At 44.0% G+C, this 17,562-nt stretch overlaps 1 protein-coding gene across 1 annotated transcript in view; it reads left to right on the top strand.

Annotated features, from left to right (window-relative positions):
- The window catches only part of LOC111950110 (myotonin-protein kinase-like), a 25,872-nt gene extending 8,554 nt beyond the window's left edge, over positions 1 to 17,318 (top strand). Inside the window, exons 2-15 of the mRNA XM_023967473.2 lie at positions 1,174 to 1,265; positions 1,352 to 1,435; positions 6,121 to 6,216; positions 6,447 to 6,595; positions 7,024 to 7,117; positions 7,519 to 7,716; positions 8,632 to 8,880; positions 9,077 to 9,156; positions 9,293 to 9,389; positions 10,037 to 10,206; positions 12,153 to 12,250; positions 14,574 to 14,626; positions 15,277 to 15,351; positions 15,756 to 17,318. Coding sequence (XP_023823241.2) covers positions 1,174 to 1,265; positions 1,352 to 1,435; positions 6,121 to 6,216; positions 6,447 to 6,595; positions 7,024 to 7,117; positions 7,519 to 7,716; positions 8,632 to 8,880; positions 9,077 to 9,156; positions 9,293 to 9,389; positions 10,037 to 10,206; positions 12,153 to 12,250; positions 14,574 to 14,626; positions 15,277 to 15,351; positions 15,756 to 15,857 — 1,637 coding nt within the window. The 3' untranslated portion in view covers positions 15,858 to 17,318. The remainder of the gene's footprint in view (positions 1 to 1,173; positions 1,266 to 1,351; positions 1,436 to 6,120; positions 6,217 to 6,446; positions 6,596 to 7,023; positions 7,118 to 7,518; positions 7,717 to 8,631; positions 8,881 to 9,076; positions 9,157 to 9,292; positions 9,390 to 10,036; positions 10,207 to 12,152; positions 12,251 to 14,573; positions 14,627 to 15,276; positions 15,352 to 15,755) is intronic.
- Positions 17,319 to 17,562: the final 244 nt, after the last annotated feature.

Here is a 17,562-nt window from a genome sequence, read left to right as displayed (position 1 = left end):
GTGTGTGGTGTGTGTGTGTGTGTGTGTGTGTGTGTGTGTGTGTGTGTGTGTGTGTGTGTGTGTGTGTGTGTGTGTGTGTGTGTGTGTGTGTGAACTTCCATGCTATTTACTGTTGAGGGTCTAAAACCTGCCTGTTGTGAATATGCTAACCCGGCAGGCCTAATGTGTGGAGTTTGCACTTTTGGTAATTCACATTGGTTTCTTTGCTCATGTAAATGAAATTGAGAACACCTAAAGTATTTGAAAGAAACACATTTCTTGCAATGATGCAAAGGAAGACAAGATTGAAACACTCTTTTGTACCTGGCTTGTCACATTGTGTTTCACAAAATCACAACACCCCCATGAGTCTTATTCAGTTCCGTCCTCCTGTCAGTGTGTATGGAAACGCTGAATGTACATATGAGACATAGCAACCCAGTGACCACACCACTCAGGTTCTCTTCTCCTTTATGGCGGGTGTACATGGGAAGAGAGGTCTCTGGACTGTGTTTCACAGGGCAATGACACACCACACAGACTTACTGTATGGTATGATGACTGCATTGCTCCATCATTGCTCATACGGCTCTTTGTATGGGGCGTAGGAGTGTGTTGGGAGATGGAGGGTGTGTGTTGGGAGAGTGGTGTGTGGGGTTAGGGTTGTGTGTGTGTGTGTGTGTGGGTGTTGTGTGTGTGTGTGGTGTGTGTTGTGTGTGTGTGTGTGTGTGTGTGTGTGTGTGTGTTGTGGTGTGTGTGTGTGTGTGTTGTGTGTGTGTGTGTGTGTGTGTGTGTGTGGTGTGTTGTGTGGTGTGGTGTGTGTGTGTGAATAGTTAGCGTGTGTGTGGTGTGTGTGTGTGTGTGAAATATGTATACGTGTGTGTGTGTGTGCTTGTGTGTGTGTGTGTGCTTCTCACTTTCAGATTCAAAATAGCCGCAATGATTTCACTTCATCCAACAACCCCCACCAGACATCATACAACCATCTTGCCAATGATGTGTATGCGCACAGTGTCTAGCTCTAGTACTTACTCCAGGCTTGTCAGGCCTGCTTTTGGAGGATGTGAGTGTATAAAATATATTCTCCATACAAAAGTTGACCCTAGTTAGAATTCATTTATTTTCAAACACCCGCTTTCCATGTCTTTTCTCGTGAAATCAACAGCCTCTCTGTCCTCTCTCCTCCAATCACAGCGGAGCCCCTGGTGAGGCAGGTGAAGAAGACACGCATCAAGAGGGATGACTTCCACATCTTGAAGGTGATTGGTCGAGGGACCTTCAGTGAGGTGAGAGTATGCCGCCAAAAGTCAAGGTGCACTTTGGACAATTGAATCTTATCTCCGTGGTAACGTGTGTGTTGCTGTATTTATAGGTGGCTGTGGCGAGGATGCGTAGCACACAACAAGTGTACGCGCTGAAGATTATGAATAAGTGGGACATGCTGAAGCGAGGAGAGGTAAACACACACACACAGGAACCTTCCCACTGTGCACAAACTGGTTGAATCGACACTGTTTCAACTACAAAAAAATAAGTGTGATGACATTGAATCAACATGGAAAACTGATTGGATTTGCAAAAATCAACATAAAGAAATTTTAAGCTATGATCGACCCTGTAAAACAACACGTTTCACTGCACTTCTCTGGTGTATGTAACAATATTTTATTATTTTATTATTTCTAAGCTAAATATAATGACATGGTTTTTGTTTTCATGTTGAATTCACGTTTATTGACAACTCAATCAAATGTAATTTGAAACTAGACATTAAAATAACGTCTGTCCTTAGTGGGTTTTACTATTCACATAACAACAGATACATTTTGTATTATAGAACCAACTTCTTTGTTGCTTCTTGCGTCTACTGTAAAACAACATCCCAGCTAGCACATAACGTTCTGAGAATGTTGTCCTATGGTTATTTTGCAATACAACCTTCCCACAACTTTCTAGAAATGGTGCAGGACAGTTGCTTGGCTTTGGAAAATTCTCAGAAAATTTAAGGACATTAAAATAACATTATTTTCTTGGTGTTTCATTACTTTAACAGAACATTTCCTAAAAGTTCAAACATGGTTACATTTGATTACATTTTTAGTAATGTTCTAGGAACGTTCTCCAACTGGTTTGACATTGGGAATGTTCTGAAATAGTTCAGAGAACATTAAGAAACGTTTTTCTGTGGGAATTTCAGTACTTTAGTGTAACGTTTCCTACAGGTTTCCTTATGGTTCTATTTAAAGTACTGTTCTCAAATTGTTCCCTGAGGTGTGTTTGTCAAGGGCTACAAAAAACGGTATACTGTTGAGGGTGCTCGAGGACCAGGGTTAGGAAACACTGCCTTAGGACACATGGAAATGAATTTGCTATATATGGCTGGAGTTCAAAACAGTTAACGCAAACAGTGTTATTAAAAATCTTATTGTTCTCAGAATTGTATTTATCCTTCTATGGCATGGTAACAAACTACCTTTTTGGACCTCACAGCACACCTTTTTTTTTACCCCCTTTTCTCCCCAATTTTCGTGGTATCCAATTGTTAGTAATTACTATCTTGTCTCATCGCTACAACTCCCGTACGGGCTCGGGAGAGACGAAGGTCGAAAGCCATGCGTCCTCCAAAACACAACCCAACCAAGCCGCACTGCTTCTTAACACAGCGCGCCTCCAACCCGGAAGCCAGCCGCACCGTGCACCCGGCTACTTCGGCCCACCACAGGAGTCGCTGGTGCGTGATGAGACAAGGATATCCCTACCGGCCAAACCCTCCCTAACCCGGACGACGCGAGGCCAATTGTGCATCGCCCCACGGACCTCCCGGTCGCGGCCGGCTGCGACAGAGCCTGGGCGCGAACCCAGAGTCTCTGGTGGCACAGCTAGCGCTGCGAATGCAGTGCCCTAGACCACTGCGCCACCCGGGAGGCCACAGCACACCTTTTTGATAAGATTTTTCCTACATATATAATACATATATATACATATATATATATTCCTACATATATAATATCACGGGACATGTCTGTGTCCTATGAAATGAGGGGCTGAAGTGAGTGTGGCCTTTTGTCTGAGGTGGAGCAGTCCTTTCAGGAAGCAAAGCCGCATGGGACACATTGCCACCAATTGGTAAGATAAAATCACTTTTTAACATGTTTAAATTGAAATAACTTTATATAAAAAAAAATATGCATGTGCATGAGTATTTAAAGAAGTATTTTTGATTGTTTAAAGACTTATTTTGTTTTCTATTTATATACTAAAACAGTGTTTTTTGGCTCGTTGCCTCAGGGCAACATTGTGCAGTTAGACCACTTTTGTTCGGGCAATATCATGCTAAAGTGTGGAGATGTGCTAGGATGCATAAATATGACYATAGTCAATGTTTTTACTCTACTATCTACTGATACTTACAGGAAATGGACACAACATTTTATGTGCGGAAGGAACATCATCGAGCAGTTAGGGTCATTCCCTCTGACAGTGAGGACAGTGAGCTTGAGAGTCAGGAAGAGTGGATCCCCGAATCAGGTTTGACAGACAGTTAGGAGGTCAGGGGTCAGTTAGGGGTCAGTCAGCAAAGTAATGTGTGCATGTGATTGCGCGTGTGCGTGTGTGCGCGTGYGTCAGTGGATGAAGAAGGGTATATGACACATTCAAATGTGTGCTTCCTGCTTTCTTTTTTAAAGGAACATGCCTGTCTGTTGGCAATGAGACTGAGTCTGAGGATGAAGATGTAGCAGAGGTTGATGTTCCACGCCTACCCCGGTGGAGAACACCCCACAATGCATACTTCAATGCTTACCCAGAATAGCAGGACCTGCTTTCAAGATCTGATGATATCATGTCCCCCTCCAGTACTTCAAGCAGTTTTTCTCTGAAGACATTCTGGAAGTTATTGTAGGGCAGTCAAATTTATATGCGATACAATGTAACGCAAACAAGCCCTGTAACCTCACTACAAAGGAAGTGGAGCAGTTCCTGGGTATTGTGGAGTACAGGTCATTGTTTGGTTTACCAGGCACCCGCATGTTTTGGAACAAAGCCTGCCGAGTGTCCCAAGTAGCTGACACCATGATACTGAATAGAAGGGAGGCCATCAAAAAATCCCTGAGGTTGACAGGTGGGATCGCAAGCGAAAGATGATCACCAAAGTCCCCTGCCCTGCTGTGGTGAAAGAATACAACAAGGATATGGGTGGGGTGGATCTGCTTGACTCACTGAGTGCACTGTACCGGAACAAAATCAGATCAAAGAAGTGGTACCACCGGCTGGTGTTCCACTTCCTGGATATGATCATCGTGACCACCTGGCTGCTCTACTGAAGTGATTGTGAAGGCACTGGCATGAGAAAGAAGGAACAAATGAAGCTGTATACCTTCAGGTTATACATCGCTGAAGGCCTATGCAAAAGTGGAAAGAGTCTGGAGTGCAAGAAAGGTCGTCCCAGTTCCACAATTGCTGGTGAGTATGAGAAGAAGAGGAGGAAAGGACCCCCCTGATCCAATTCCAGTCCCTGATGTGCACCTGGATGCCACAGCCCACTGGATGATTATGGCTGAAAAGAAGGGGAGATGCAAGGTACCAGGGTGCACAGGTACACCAAAAGCCAAGTGCCAGAAATGTGATGTCCACCTCTGTTTCACATCCACCAGCAACTGCTTCTTGAGGTTCCACACAGAATTGGAAATCAGAGTGTGCTTTGTCAAAAAGAGAAACACTGATTCAAACAATAAACAACACAAACACACATTCAGACACACTGAAACACACACACACACACTCGCACATATACCCGCACACATAGGCTAACCCCTCCACACACACAAGCACACGCACACGCACACACACACACACACACACACACACACACACACAGACAATCATTTGGATGTTGGTTTATATGTTTATATGAAATGTGAGAAACATTTATACATGAGGTGTTAGTTGTAATTAGTAGTAGTTTGTTAATTAGATTGTTTGATGTTTTGACTTTAAAGCTTCTAATTGTGATTGGTTGGAACTATTTGTAGTGGATGATTGTCAAAATAAAACTTTTGTTCTAATTCATATATCGCTTGTTTTCCTTATTCCAGCCCTAAGGCAACAAACCAATGTCTGGTTCGGGGGTGTGGGATGGGGGGGAATGGACGACAAACTTTATGATAGATATATTATCAGGGACCCCCAAGCTCTCCCCAAAAAATCATGTGAAATATTTTTTTACCCCCAAAATAAAAAGTCATGCCATAGAGCATGGGTGTCAAACTCTGGCCCGCGGGGTAATTATATTTGGCCCSCGAGACAATACCAAATTACTACTAGAGCTGGCCCGCCGGTATTATACAGCGCATTCACCGCTAATACTACGAATCCCATAATGCTCTGCTGTTGTTTTCGCGCGCCAATCAGGACAGGACCCAGAAACGCCCTCTCCTCTGTGACAGTAGTCATAGCAACATAGACGCTACAACTGTCAGCGCGCTATCCCTTCCCAAAAATGGCGAAAAGAAAGGCAGAAAACAGGAGCTTTCTGGACAAGTGGGAGGCAGAATATCTGTTTACATATGTAAAAGACAAACCTGTTTGTCTTGTTTGTGGAGTCAACGTGGCTGTAAGTAAGGAGTACAACATTAGAAGACACTATGAAACGAAACACCATGACAAATACAAGGACCTGGACATGACTCAAAGGAGCCCGAAAGTAGAGGTATATTAATAACCATATTAAAAGGTTAATTTGTTCAATGTTGGCCCGCGACTTTGTTCAGGTTTTAYATTTTGGCCCACTGGGTATTTGAGTTTGACACCCCTGCCATAGAGGGTTAATTACCTTCAAATAAGCTATAATTTCTGTTCTCAGAACATTAATAAAGCCTCCCAGGAAAACTTTCAGGAAACCATAGTTTCCAAACCAATGTTCTCAGAACCTCCCTGCAACCCAAAAAGGAACGTACCCAGAACAGGCAAAAATGTCACTACCGTTCTCAGAACGTTCCGTTTTACATGTCASGAAACTTATGGCTTCATTCCTAGAACCAACGGGAAACCAAAAATGTATGTTCCCACAACTTCCAAGGAACCGAGCTGGGATGTGAGGTCATCTGTCTCTCTGTGTTGCATCTTTGTGTTTCTGTCCTGTAGACAGCTTGTTACCAGGAGGAAAGAGAGGTTCTGCTGAAGGGTGATCGAAGGTGGATCACAGAGCTGCACTATGCCTTCCAGGACGACAATTACCTGGTGGGTATTAGTGACAAATCGCAAACATCAGGGTCATTTCAGCCTTCACATCTGACTGCAGTCTACCTGGTGTGATTCAGTCACTTCCCTCTGTTTCTTTCCCTTGAAATACACCAAGGGATAATAATTTAATCTCTCTTTCTCTTCATTTTTTCTTCTTCACATCTCTTTATCTCTCTCTCTCGCTCACTCTCTCTCTCACTCACTCTCGCTCTCACTCTCTCTCTCAGTACCTGGTGATGGACTACTACGTGGGTGGTGACCTGTTGACCCTGCTCAGTAAGTTTGGCGACCGTATCCCTGAGGACATGGCCCAGTTCTACTTGGCTGAGATGGTCATGGCGATCGACTCCATCCACAGGATGGGCTATGTGCACAGGTTAGTTGGTCAGAGACACCTGGCAACATGACAACCTCCAGTAAACAATTTGTGGTGTTCCTAGAATACCGCCGTAATGTTCTGAAAACAGTAATTTTTCTGGAAGAAATGTTCTCAGAAAACGGGGAACATTGTTCCTTACTTTGGAGGACCTGCAAGAGAGGTTCAAAGAATGTTTGTTGACTCTGGAATGCATGAATAAATAGGCATAATAGAACTTGAGAAGTCTCTTTTTGAGTGTGGACTGTCTACGTCATCTAATGGTTTCATTTTGGTCCATGCACCGCAAGTTCTGAGTCTAGGGTTCCAAGAACCATGGGAACGTTAGCTATGAAATCTCATATAGATGACCTGGGAACAGTAAGAATAATGTTCAGACCTGTGAATGTGCATAGTCAGATTTGCATCCTTCACTCTCCCCTTTGCAGGGACATCAAACCKGACAACATCATGCTGACGGCGGAGGGCCACGTCAGGCTGGGGGACTTTGGTTCCTGTCTGAGGGTCCAGGAGGATGGCATGGTGAGAGGCCCCAAAGGGCCACAAAATACTCACAATTCACTCCACAATACTGTTGTGCAAAAGTAACAGAGTGGGTATCGAACTTGGGTCCACTGTGAGTCACAAGGGTGTGTAAGCCCTTCGAGCTAAAGCCAAGGCTCAGGGAGCTAACGCAAGTCTTTAGGTCTCAGGCATGGTTATACTTATTCACCAAACCACCTCGGGTACACAAAGGTGTACTCCTCTGTGTGTTATTGTGTGACAGTGTGCGACCTCTGCTGCTACAATTAGAAATCTAAATACTACTTTCAGTGAGGGCAGGTTTCTCTTTTCTATAATGTGAACATGTTGCGTCCCAGGGATAGAATTCTATCTTTTGTAAATCCATTTGTGTGCCTTGACATGTGTCTGTGTATTTGCAGGTGCACTCTTCCCTGGCGGTGGGCACACCCGACTACCTGTCCCCAGAGATCCTGCGTGCGGTGGAGGGAGGGGGAGGCTATGGCCCTGAGTGTGACTGGTGGGCCCTGGGGGTCTGTGCCTACGAGATGCTGCAGGGGACCACACCCTTCTACGCAGACTCCATCTCTGAGACCTACGCCAAGATCATGAACTTCCAGGTACGATGGTGACTTTATACAGAAACTAATCTTACAGATTGATCAAGAGAACATGTCCAGCAGCATACCACCCTGCATACCACTGTTGGCTTGCTTCTGAAGCTAAGCAGGGTCGGTCCTGGTCAGTCCCTGGATGGGAGACCAGATGCTGCTGGAAGTGGTGTTGGAGGGCCAGTAGGAGGCACTCTTTCCTCTGGTCTAAAAAATATCCCAATGCCCCAGGGCAGTGATTGGGGACACTGCCCTGTGTAGGGTGCTGTCTTTCGGATGGGACGTTAAACGGGTGTCCTGACTCTCTGAGGTCATTAAAGATCCCATGGCACTTATCGTAAGAGTAGGGGTGTTAACCCCGGTGTCCTGGCTAAATTCCCAATCTGGCCCTCAAACCATCATGGTCACCTAATAATCCCCAGTTTATAATTGGCTGCTGCAAATGAGAATGTGTTCTCAGTCAACTTACCTGGTAAAATAACGGTAAAATAAATAAATAAAAATGTTGAGGGTCATCAGGACATTTTCCATATGTTTCTGTAGATATTGGTGCAAAAAGTCATAGGAAATACGAAGAGGGAAGGATGTCAAACAATAACTAATATTCAATAGGGACTAGGGTACAATCCCAAATCAACCCCTAAACCCTACACTTGTGGAGATATTAGAGAATTCAATTAGTACAGCAGTATGGTGAAACTTCCACATAGCTTCCTATTATAATATTGCTTACACCTGTCAAAACAAATCAGATCTCTGCAAGTGCATAGGGCGTAGGGTTTAGGGGTCAATTTTGGATTGGGCCATAGTGATCTTTGAGACCATTTTCTTATACATCTGCAAGGAGTGCAAAGAGGTATATATTGAGCTCAAACCTAAAGAACTCTGAAGAACTAAGAGGAACCAACCATTATGTCCCCCCAGGAGCACTTTGAGTTCCCCCCGTCTGGCCCCGAGGTTTCAGATGAGGCCCGTTCCCTCATCATGGGGCTAATCTGCGAGAGGGAGGATCGTATGGGGACCAGGGGTTCTGGGGACTTCAGGGCCCACCCCTTCTTCTGTGGACTAGACTGGGGCTCCCTGCATGAACTTCCAGCACCCTTCCAACCTGAAGTCTCCAACGCCACTGACACCTCCAACTTTGACGTGTTGGATGACTGCCTCAGTGAAATGGTATTAATCCAAAAAGCCAATATACAATCTACAATCTATATACGATCCATTTAAATGTAAAGGAGTCTAATACAGAGCCTTAAGGGACTCCATAGAATATTACATGGCTCCAGAAGCAAGCCTGAAAAGCAAATATAGCAGATAACATATAAACATATAAAGCACTCTATTTGTAATGCTGTCTTGTGTCCTAAAGGAAACACTGAGTGATGTTATGGACAAGGCCCCTATCGGAGTTCACCTGGCTTTCGTTGGCTACTCCTACACAGCTACAAGGTCACATTCATATCATATACTGTCTCAGTATCAAAGTACCCCAAATTAATGCGGTATCATACAAAACTATATCAACACAGTTATAATGTTTTCTTTGTCTTTTGTTCTTTCTGGGTTTTTTTTGTATCTCTTACAGACAGACAGGTGCCTTGGATCGCAGTCGTGACATCATGATGGAGATTGACCACCAGCGACACCTTGGGTTGCCAAGCTTCAATTTCCAGGATAAGCTCGTAGGTTGACTATCCACACTAACAACTAGCTGAGTCACGTTTTAACAATCAAGACTAGAATACTAACTGCTAGATTGGCTACTAAGGACAATTTGAGTAGTCGGGTAACCGATGTGGAACCACTAGCTAGTTAGCTGTAGGTTGGGACTCCCACCCTGTTACACATACATGTCCATTTATTTATGCAGGAACGCTTAGTGCTTTCCTCCTCTCGTGTGTCACTAAGCTGTGACCAAAATGCTTAGCTCTTCCTGAGCTAGCAACATCTTGAATGTGTTTTGTGGCATACGTCGAAGTTAGGCATGCAATAAATACTAATGACTGCTAGATTAGGTTATGCTGAGCACAGGTGGTTGGTGGCACCTTAATTGGGGAGGATGGGCTCGTGGTAATGGCTGGAGCGGAATAGGTGGAATGGTATAGTTTGATACCATGGTTTGATACCATGGTTTGATGCCATTCCATTAGCTCTGTTCCAGCCATGACTATGAGCCCGTCCTCCCCAATTAAGGTGCCACCAAACACCTGTGCTCAGCATAACCTGTGCTCTCCTCTCAGCAGCCTCCACTGATGCTGAGGGCTACACAATGTTAACCTTTATCAGGCGGTGTATGTCTAACACTGAGAGGGGTGCTGTGGGCTTTCAGAGTCAGATGTGGCAGCTCAGAGATGTCCTGACCACGCCTGACAACCTGCCTGCCCTGCTTGAGCTCCCCCTAGCCTTGGAGCAGGGTACTGCAGAGTCGGCTCACACCACAACAGAGGAGGAAGAGGAGGAGAACGACCAGAATTCAGTACTTGATGAGGATCTGCACAGGTTAGATCACTCCTGAGTGAGACAGACAGATACATATATAAAAAATAAAAAAAACATTTTTTTAACCTTTATTTAACCAGGCAAGTCAATTAAGAACACATTTTATTTACAATGACGGCCTACCAAGAGGCAAAAAATAAAAAACTAAGACAAAACACACATCACGACAAGAGAGACACCACAACAATACATAAAGAGAGACCTACGACAACAACATAACATGGCAGCAGCACAACATGGCAGAAGTACAAACATTGTTAGGCACACACAGATAGATATGCTTTTATTTCAGTATTGCTCTACTGCTAAAAATGAGTCTCCCTCACCTTTTCCTTTCATACTTGACAGACTTTACTATTTTGTTGCATTACAACCTGTAATTTAAATGGATTTTTATTTGGATTTCATGTAATGGACATACACGAAATAGTCCAAACTGGTGAAGCGAAATGAAAAAAATTACTTGTTTCAAAAAATTCTCTAAAATAAACAATGGAAAAGTGGTGCGTGTCAATTTTTCCCCCCTCTGCTACGAATTCCCTAAATAAGATCTGGTGCAACCAATTACCTTCAGAAGTCACATAATTAGTTAAATAAAGTCCACCTGTGTGCAATCTAAGTGTCACATGATCTGTCACATGATCTTAGTATATAAACACCTGTTCTGAAAGGCCCCAGAGTCTGCAACACCACTAAGCAAGGGGCACCACCAAGCAAGCGGCACCATGAAGCCCACGGAGCTCAACAAACATGTCAGGGACAAAGTTGTGGAGAAGTGCAGATCAGGGTTGGGTTATAAAAAAATATCAGAAACTTTTAACATCCCACGGAGCACCTTTAAGTCCATTATTTAAAAATGGGAAGAATATGGCACCACAACAAACCTGCCAAGAGAGGGCTGCCCACCAAAACTCACAGACCAGGCAAGGAGGGCATTAATCAGAAAGGCAACAAAGAGACCAAAGATAACCCTGAAAGAGCTACAAAGCGCCACAGCTGAGATCGGAGTATCTGTCCATAGGACCACTATAAGCCGCACACTCCACAGAGCTGAGCTTTACAGAAGAGTGTCCAGAAAAAAGCCATTGCTTAAAGAAAAAAAAACAACACCTCTCATCACCCCGAGAACACCATCCCCACAGGGAAGCATGGTGGTGGCAGCATCATGGTGTGGGGATGTTTTTCATTGGCAGGGACTGGGAAACTGGTCAGAATTGAAGGAATGATGGATGGCACTAAATACAGGGAAATTCTTGAGGGAAACCTGTTTCAGTCTTCCAGAGATTTGAGACTGGGATGGAGGTTCACCTTCCAGCTGCACAATGACCCTAARCATACTGCTACGGCAACACTCGAGTGGTTTAAGGGGACACATTTAAATGTCTTGGAATGGCCTAGTCAAAGCCCAGACCTCAATCCAATTGAGAATCTGTGGTATGCTGTACACCAGCGGAACCCATCCAACTTGAAGGAGCTGGAGCAGTTTTGCCTTGAATTGGCAAAAATCCCAGTGGCTAGATGTGCCAAGCTTATAGAGACATACCCCAAGAGACTTGCAGCTGTAATTGCTGCAAAAGGTGGCTCTACAAAGTATTGACTTTGGGGGGGGGGGGGGGTTGAATAGTTATGCACCCTCAAGTTTTCAGTTTTTTTATCTTATTTCTTGTTTGTTTCACAATAGAAAATATTTAGCATCTTCAAAGTGGTAGGCATGTTGTGTAAGTGAAATTGTACAAACCCCCCCAAAAATCTATTTCAATTCCAGGTTGTAAGGCAACAAAATCGGGAAAATGCCAAAGGGGTGAATACTTTCGCAAGCCACTGTATATTATAGGTAGCTAATACTAGCCATAATGTAATGATGCCTTTTGATATTTAGGTGAGTATTCATAGCCAATACCAGAGCCCTTGTATTCAAAGCTGACCTTATCCAATCATCTACATAGGCGGCTGCAAGAGGCAGAGAAGAGGAATGGAGAGCTGGAGAAAGAGATGGAGAGGCTGAGGGGGGAGATCCAGGACCTGAAGTCCCCCAAGGAGACAGGCAAGGGACCCAGCACTCATCCCTCCTCATCTCCTCTTCAAAAAACCCTCATGCCTGAATCATTCCCTGTTCTATCATCCTTCCTTGGGTTTCTTTTCCATCCATTTTGAACTTTTGACCTGAAGGTTGTGTCGTGTTCATAAAGGTACACAACTGAAAACTTTTAAAACCGTTTTGCGACGGAAAACTAAAATGAGCTTTTCTTATTGGAAAAATCCAGCTAGTCCCTCCCTTTTTCAAAACATGTTCATACATTTGATGCCTTATGAACACAACCCTGGAATTGTGTAGCAGCATTACCTCATCCCATAGACATCTATAAGCGCTATAGCATCTCTTCACATGCAACAGTGTCTAACAACACAAATGTGATATGGTAGGATTTCCAGACCATATGAGCMACATACTGTGAAAAAATAGTGTTTCATAGCAGGAGCACCAAGCAGCATGTGCTTATGTTGGAGCCCTTGGCCAGAACAGAACAATAAATATCCCCTCTAAGAATAGGCCTGGTATGCAGCCATTGACCCTCCCTCGCTATAAATCAATACAGCGTAATGAGCCTTTTAAAGATGCAGTGTTAGGGGTCTCCTTCGGGGTAGGTTTCTAATGGATGGATGTGTGAATGGAGGGCTGGATGCAGTCAGTCCCTTAGAGGACTCCAACTCCCAGAATGCACCAAATGACAGGCGCTGTTGACAAGCAGATAAACAGGACCGGCTAGCTTGTTTAAAGGGGAAACAACATTGTTAATGAAATAATAAACATATCTACGTACTATACTTAAAAAGTTGCCAAGAAATACTGGCAAAGCCTCACGCCCTTTCCAATCACTTCATTTTCATCACATTCTCTCTTTCTCTCTCTCTCACTTCCACACACCTATTCACTCACGCAATCACTCCTGCTGAAATTGTTTTGGTTTTTGTTGTTGTTGTGACTTTCACAGCTGGCTCATCAGCAGTGCACCCACCCAAAACAGTTTCCTGCAAAAGTGCAGCTACTCAGTCCTGGGCCACGTTCAGTAGGCAAACATTGAGGAATGCTGCAGATAGAAATGTCATGAGGAATAGAACTCCCAGCTATTTTGCTCCTTGGAAGTTGTGTAAACTTAAGTTTTTGGTTTCCCATTGGTTCTGGGAACGAAGTCATATGTTTCCTGACCGGTAAATCTGAATGTTTTTAAAGCATTCTGAGAATGGAAATTAACAATTTGCCTGTTCTGGGAATGTTCATTTTTGGGTTGCAGGGAGGTTCTGAGAACGTTTTACTACTTTCCATGAAAGATTTCATTAAGATTCTGAGAACGGAAATTATACGTAATTTCAAGGTAATTAAATAATATTCTGAGAACATGTTTCAATAAGACTTTTAATAACACTGTTTTGTACTCCAAGTACAGATAGCAAATTAATTTCCATGTGTCCCAAGGCATTAATCATGCAAACACATGTATTTTTATTGTGGCCCGGCATCAGTGAAATTTGAACCTATGATCTTCTGTTTCTATCCATGGAATTAGTCCACTGCGCCACCAGGATGGAGCTAGCATGCCATGTTTATTGTACTTATACAAAGCTGTTCATTTTAGTCTATTCAAACAGACCCCATTTCAAAGGAAACAAGCAGTCATTAAGATCAGATGTGGCCAATTAGTGGGCGTGGCCAACACACCTGAGCATACTAGATAGAGGATATAGTTTTGTTGATGCTGAGAGCAGAACGTATATGTTTTTAAATAACATTCTCAGAACTTTCTTTGAATGTTACTAATGTTTTCTTGTAATTTYTATGGAAAGTTTTCCTGATGTTCTGAGAACATGACTTTAAATAGAACCATGAGGAAACCTGTAGAAATTGTTATGCTGATGTACAGAAATTCCCACCTAAGAAACATATGGTTCTCAGAACGTTATGTGCTAGCTGGATATCCTGCACCACTCCCAGAATGTTGTGGGAAGGTTATCTGCAAAATAACCATAGGAAAACCACGCTCTCACCAAGCTCTAAGAAACATACAGTATGGTTCTCAGAACATTAGGTGCTAGCTGGGCTGACACGATAGAGCTGATCCCCAATTCTGGGTGACAGACAACCATATCTGTTCTACAAAATATATTTCTATCTGAACATTCCTGTAACTTTTCACCCTCCTGAACAGGCCCCTGCTCTTTTGAGCTGGGTTTCCCAAAAGCATTGTAGGACTAAGATCATCGTTCGTCCCTTTAGTTTCAATGGAATTAAGATGATCTTAGTGCTACGATGCTTTTAGGAAACCCAGGCTTGGGCTGTTCTAATGTACCTCTCTCTTCTCCAATCACAGAACTGCGTGTCTGCCCGTCGTCTCTTTCTCTGCCTGCACACTGTCTGGACGATGTAAGACTTACTCTCTTTCTCTCTCTCTCTCTTTCTGAGATGATCAAAGGCTTTCTGAGGGCAAACAAACAACCTATTTGGCTGTCTGCTTGGTCATTTTGTTGCTTGTTTTAGCAACTAACATTGGCCTTATTTGGGGTATATAAAGAGAATGTGTGTACATTTCCATGTGGATATAGAGGTAGTGTAAATAAAGCATAACAAGCTCTTACCCCACTCACACCCAACCCATATTTCTGCTCCTGCAATGGGTCCCACTTTATTTGGATAGTCCTCTATAGATGGTTTACAACTTGCTGGTCTATATGCCTTGCTGATCTACAACTAGTGTTAGGGGTAGGGCGAGAGTTAGTGGATAACTGTACTATCCAAATAAAGCGTTACAGGTGCAGTCTTTTTTGGGCACGTCACAGCACAGCATGCCACACTCGCCTGGCGAAATATATTTGACTGCATTAATTTGAAATAACGAGTCCTCGTCATGCCCAGGTCCAATGAAATTATTTTGTGTCTGCCTTTCTCTCACGGATTTTGACCCAGGCGGGTGCGGCAAGCTGTGCTGTGCTGTGCTGTGACTCGCACAAAAAAAAGACTGCATCTGTACCCTGGCCTGCAATCCTGTTCAGTTCGTGACTGTGAGTGTGTTTCAGGGGAAGAAATCGCCCCCTGCCTGTCACTACCCGCTGGTGATCCCTCTCCACCGCCACCTGCTGCTGTTTCACAGGGTAGGAGATGTAAAACATAGGGACTGTAAATTATGCTTTTGTCCCAAATTATACCCTATTCCCTATTTAGTGCACTTTTGACCAGGGACAATAGGGGTCTGGTCTAAAGTAGTGCCCTATATAGGGAATAGGGTGCCATTTGACACACCCATATACTTGATGAAAAAATGACTGTATGACTGCATCTCTCTCTCTTTGCACTGTTGCTCTCTCTCCCCCTTCTTCCCACAATGGCTCCACCTTCCTTTCTCCACCTCTCCCCCTTTATACTCTCTCTCTCTCTGTCTCCCATCTCTCCTCCTTTATGCTCTCTCTCTCCCTCTCCTTTCCCTCTCTCTCCTTCTCTATCTTCCTCTCACCCTCTCCCTCCCTTCCCTCTCCTCCTCTTTCTCCCTCTCTCTCAGATGCGCTGGCCACAGGAGAGAAGTGAGTCCTACTTGTTGGTGTGTGCGGAGGGGGGAGATCTCCAAGCCTGGGACAGACACTGCTGTACTGAGATCTCCTGAACCCCCCGCCCCCCCTCTTGGGTTAGCTACCTCCTCCTCTTGGGATCGAGGGGCGACCCAGATGTGTCACTCCCTACGCTACAGCTGCTCCCTTCCCCCAAACACCCCCTCGGCTAACAGGACAGGAGCACCACATGGCTGGAGGGATGAAGGGTGGGGATGAAACGGGCTTAACGTGAAGTGGACAGAACACACTGGAGTGGCAGCAGCATGATGCTGCTCTGCATCCACCACAGAGTCCTATTACAGTACCTCTGAAGGAGAGAGTTTTGAGCCAGTATGGTGGACGGGTGTTAAAGCGAATGCTATACTCATTGCACTTGTCCCATATATAGAATTAAGAGTGAGCAGAGTGCTGGGCATGAATGGGGTAACGGGGAACATGGAGCAGTGGGATAACCATAGGAAAGCTAAGGACTGTCAGTATCTTAAAATGAATGGGGAGGTATAGAAAATGTAAATGAAGGACATCTCCTCCTGGACTACTAATGGATGCCTGTTGCTTTCCGAGTGTCGCTATGTGGGCACTTATATCTCTGAGCGGACTGAGGTAAAAGCAAGCTCTGACAACAAGAAGACACCACAGCAAAGAGACATTGCTGGTTTAAGTGACAGCCAGAGGGGACAATCAGTCCACTCCATAAGCACACACTCTCCAGCACACCTGGACATTATTGGTGCATTTTGCCCAATATTAACGGCGTACAAATGTTCAGTCATTAATTTTTAACAGCATAATCTAGTGGTTTACTTTGTATCTATACATATAAGAGTGGATTGTGTTGAATGTGAGAGGTATTCGTTGCACTACAGGCTTTAATGAAAGCATGCTTTTAGATGGGCCTGTTTGGAATACATAGATAACATCTACAGAACAATACCAAGCAAATGTTGACTGAAGGCTATGGGCGGAGAGATCGGAGGTTGGTGTGTTTTACGATTTCTGGGATTGCAAGGTTACACTTTAAGGTTACACTTAGCTCATGTCCAGGGCTTGCTGATGCTGAGCCTTCCTACATCAAGGCTGTGTAGGTTGTAGGAAGGCTCTGCGTCAGCAAGCTGCACGTAAAGCCTTGGACCAGTGCTAGGATAGATGATGTACAGTTGAAGTCGGAAGTTTACATACACCTTAGCCAAATACATTTAAACTCCGTTTTTCACAATTCCTGACGTTTAATCCTAGTAAAAATTCACTGTCATAGGTCAGTTAGGATCACCACTTTATTTTAATAATGTGAAATGTCAGAATAATAGTAGAGAGAGTGATTTTATTTCAGCTTTTATTTCTTTCATCACATTCCCAGTGGGTCAGAAGTTTACATACACTCAATTAGTATTTGGTAGTGTTGCCTTTAAACTGTTTAACTTGGGTCAAACGTTTCGGGTAGCCTTCCACAAGCTTCCCACAATAAGTTGGGTGAATTTTGGCCCATTCCTCCTGACAGAGCTGGTGTAACTGAGTCAGGTAGGCCTCCTTGCTCACACACGCTTTTTAGTTCTGCCCAACATTTTCTACAGGATTGAGGTCAGGGCTTTGTGATGGCCACTCCAATACCTTGACTTTGTTGTCCTTAAAGCCATTTTGCCACAACTTTGGAAGTATGCTTGGGGTCATTGTCCATTTGGAAGACCCATTTGCAACCAAGCTTTAACTTCCTGACTGATGTCTTTATGGCCAAACAGTTCTATTTTTGTTTCATCAGAC

This window comes from Salvelinus sp. IW2-2015, linkage group LG23 (assembly GCF_002910315.2).
Source record: "Salvelinus sp. IW2-2015 linkage group LG23, ASM291031v2, whole genome shotgun sequence".
Taxonomy (NCBI): Eukaryota; Metazoa; Chordata; class Actinopteri; order Salmoniformes; family Salmonidae; genus Salvelinus; species Salvelinus sp. IW2-2015.
Note: the sequence above shows the minus strand (reverse complement) of the source record. Positions and strands in the feature narration are given on the sequence as shown.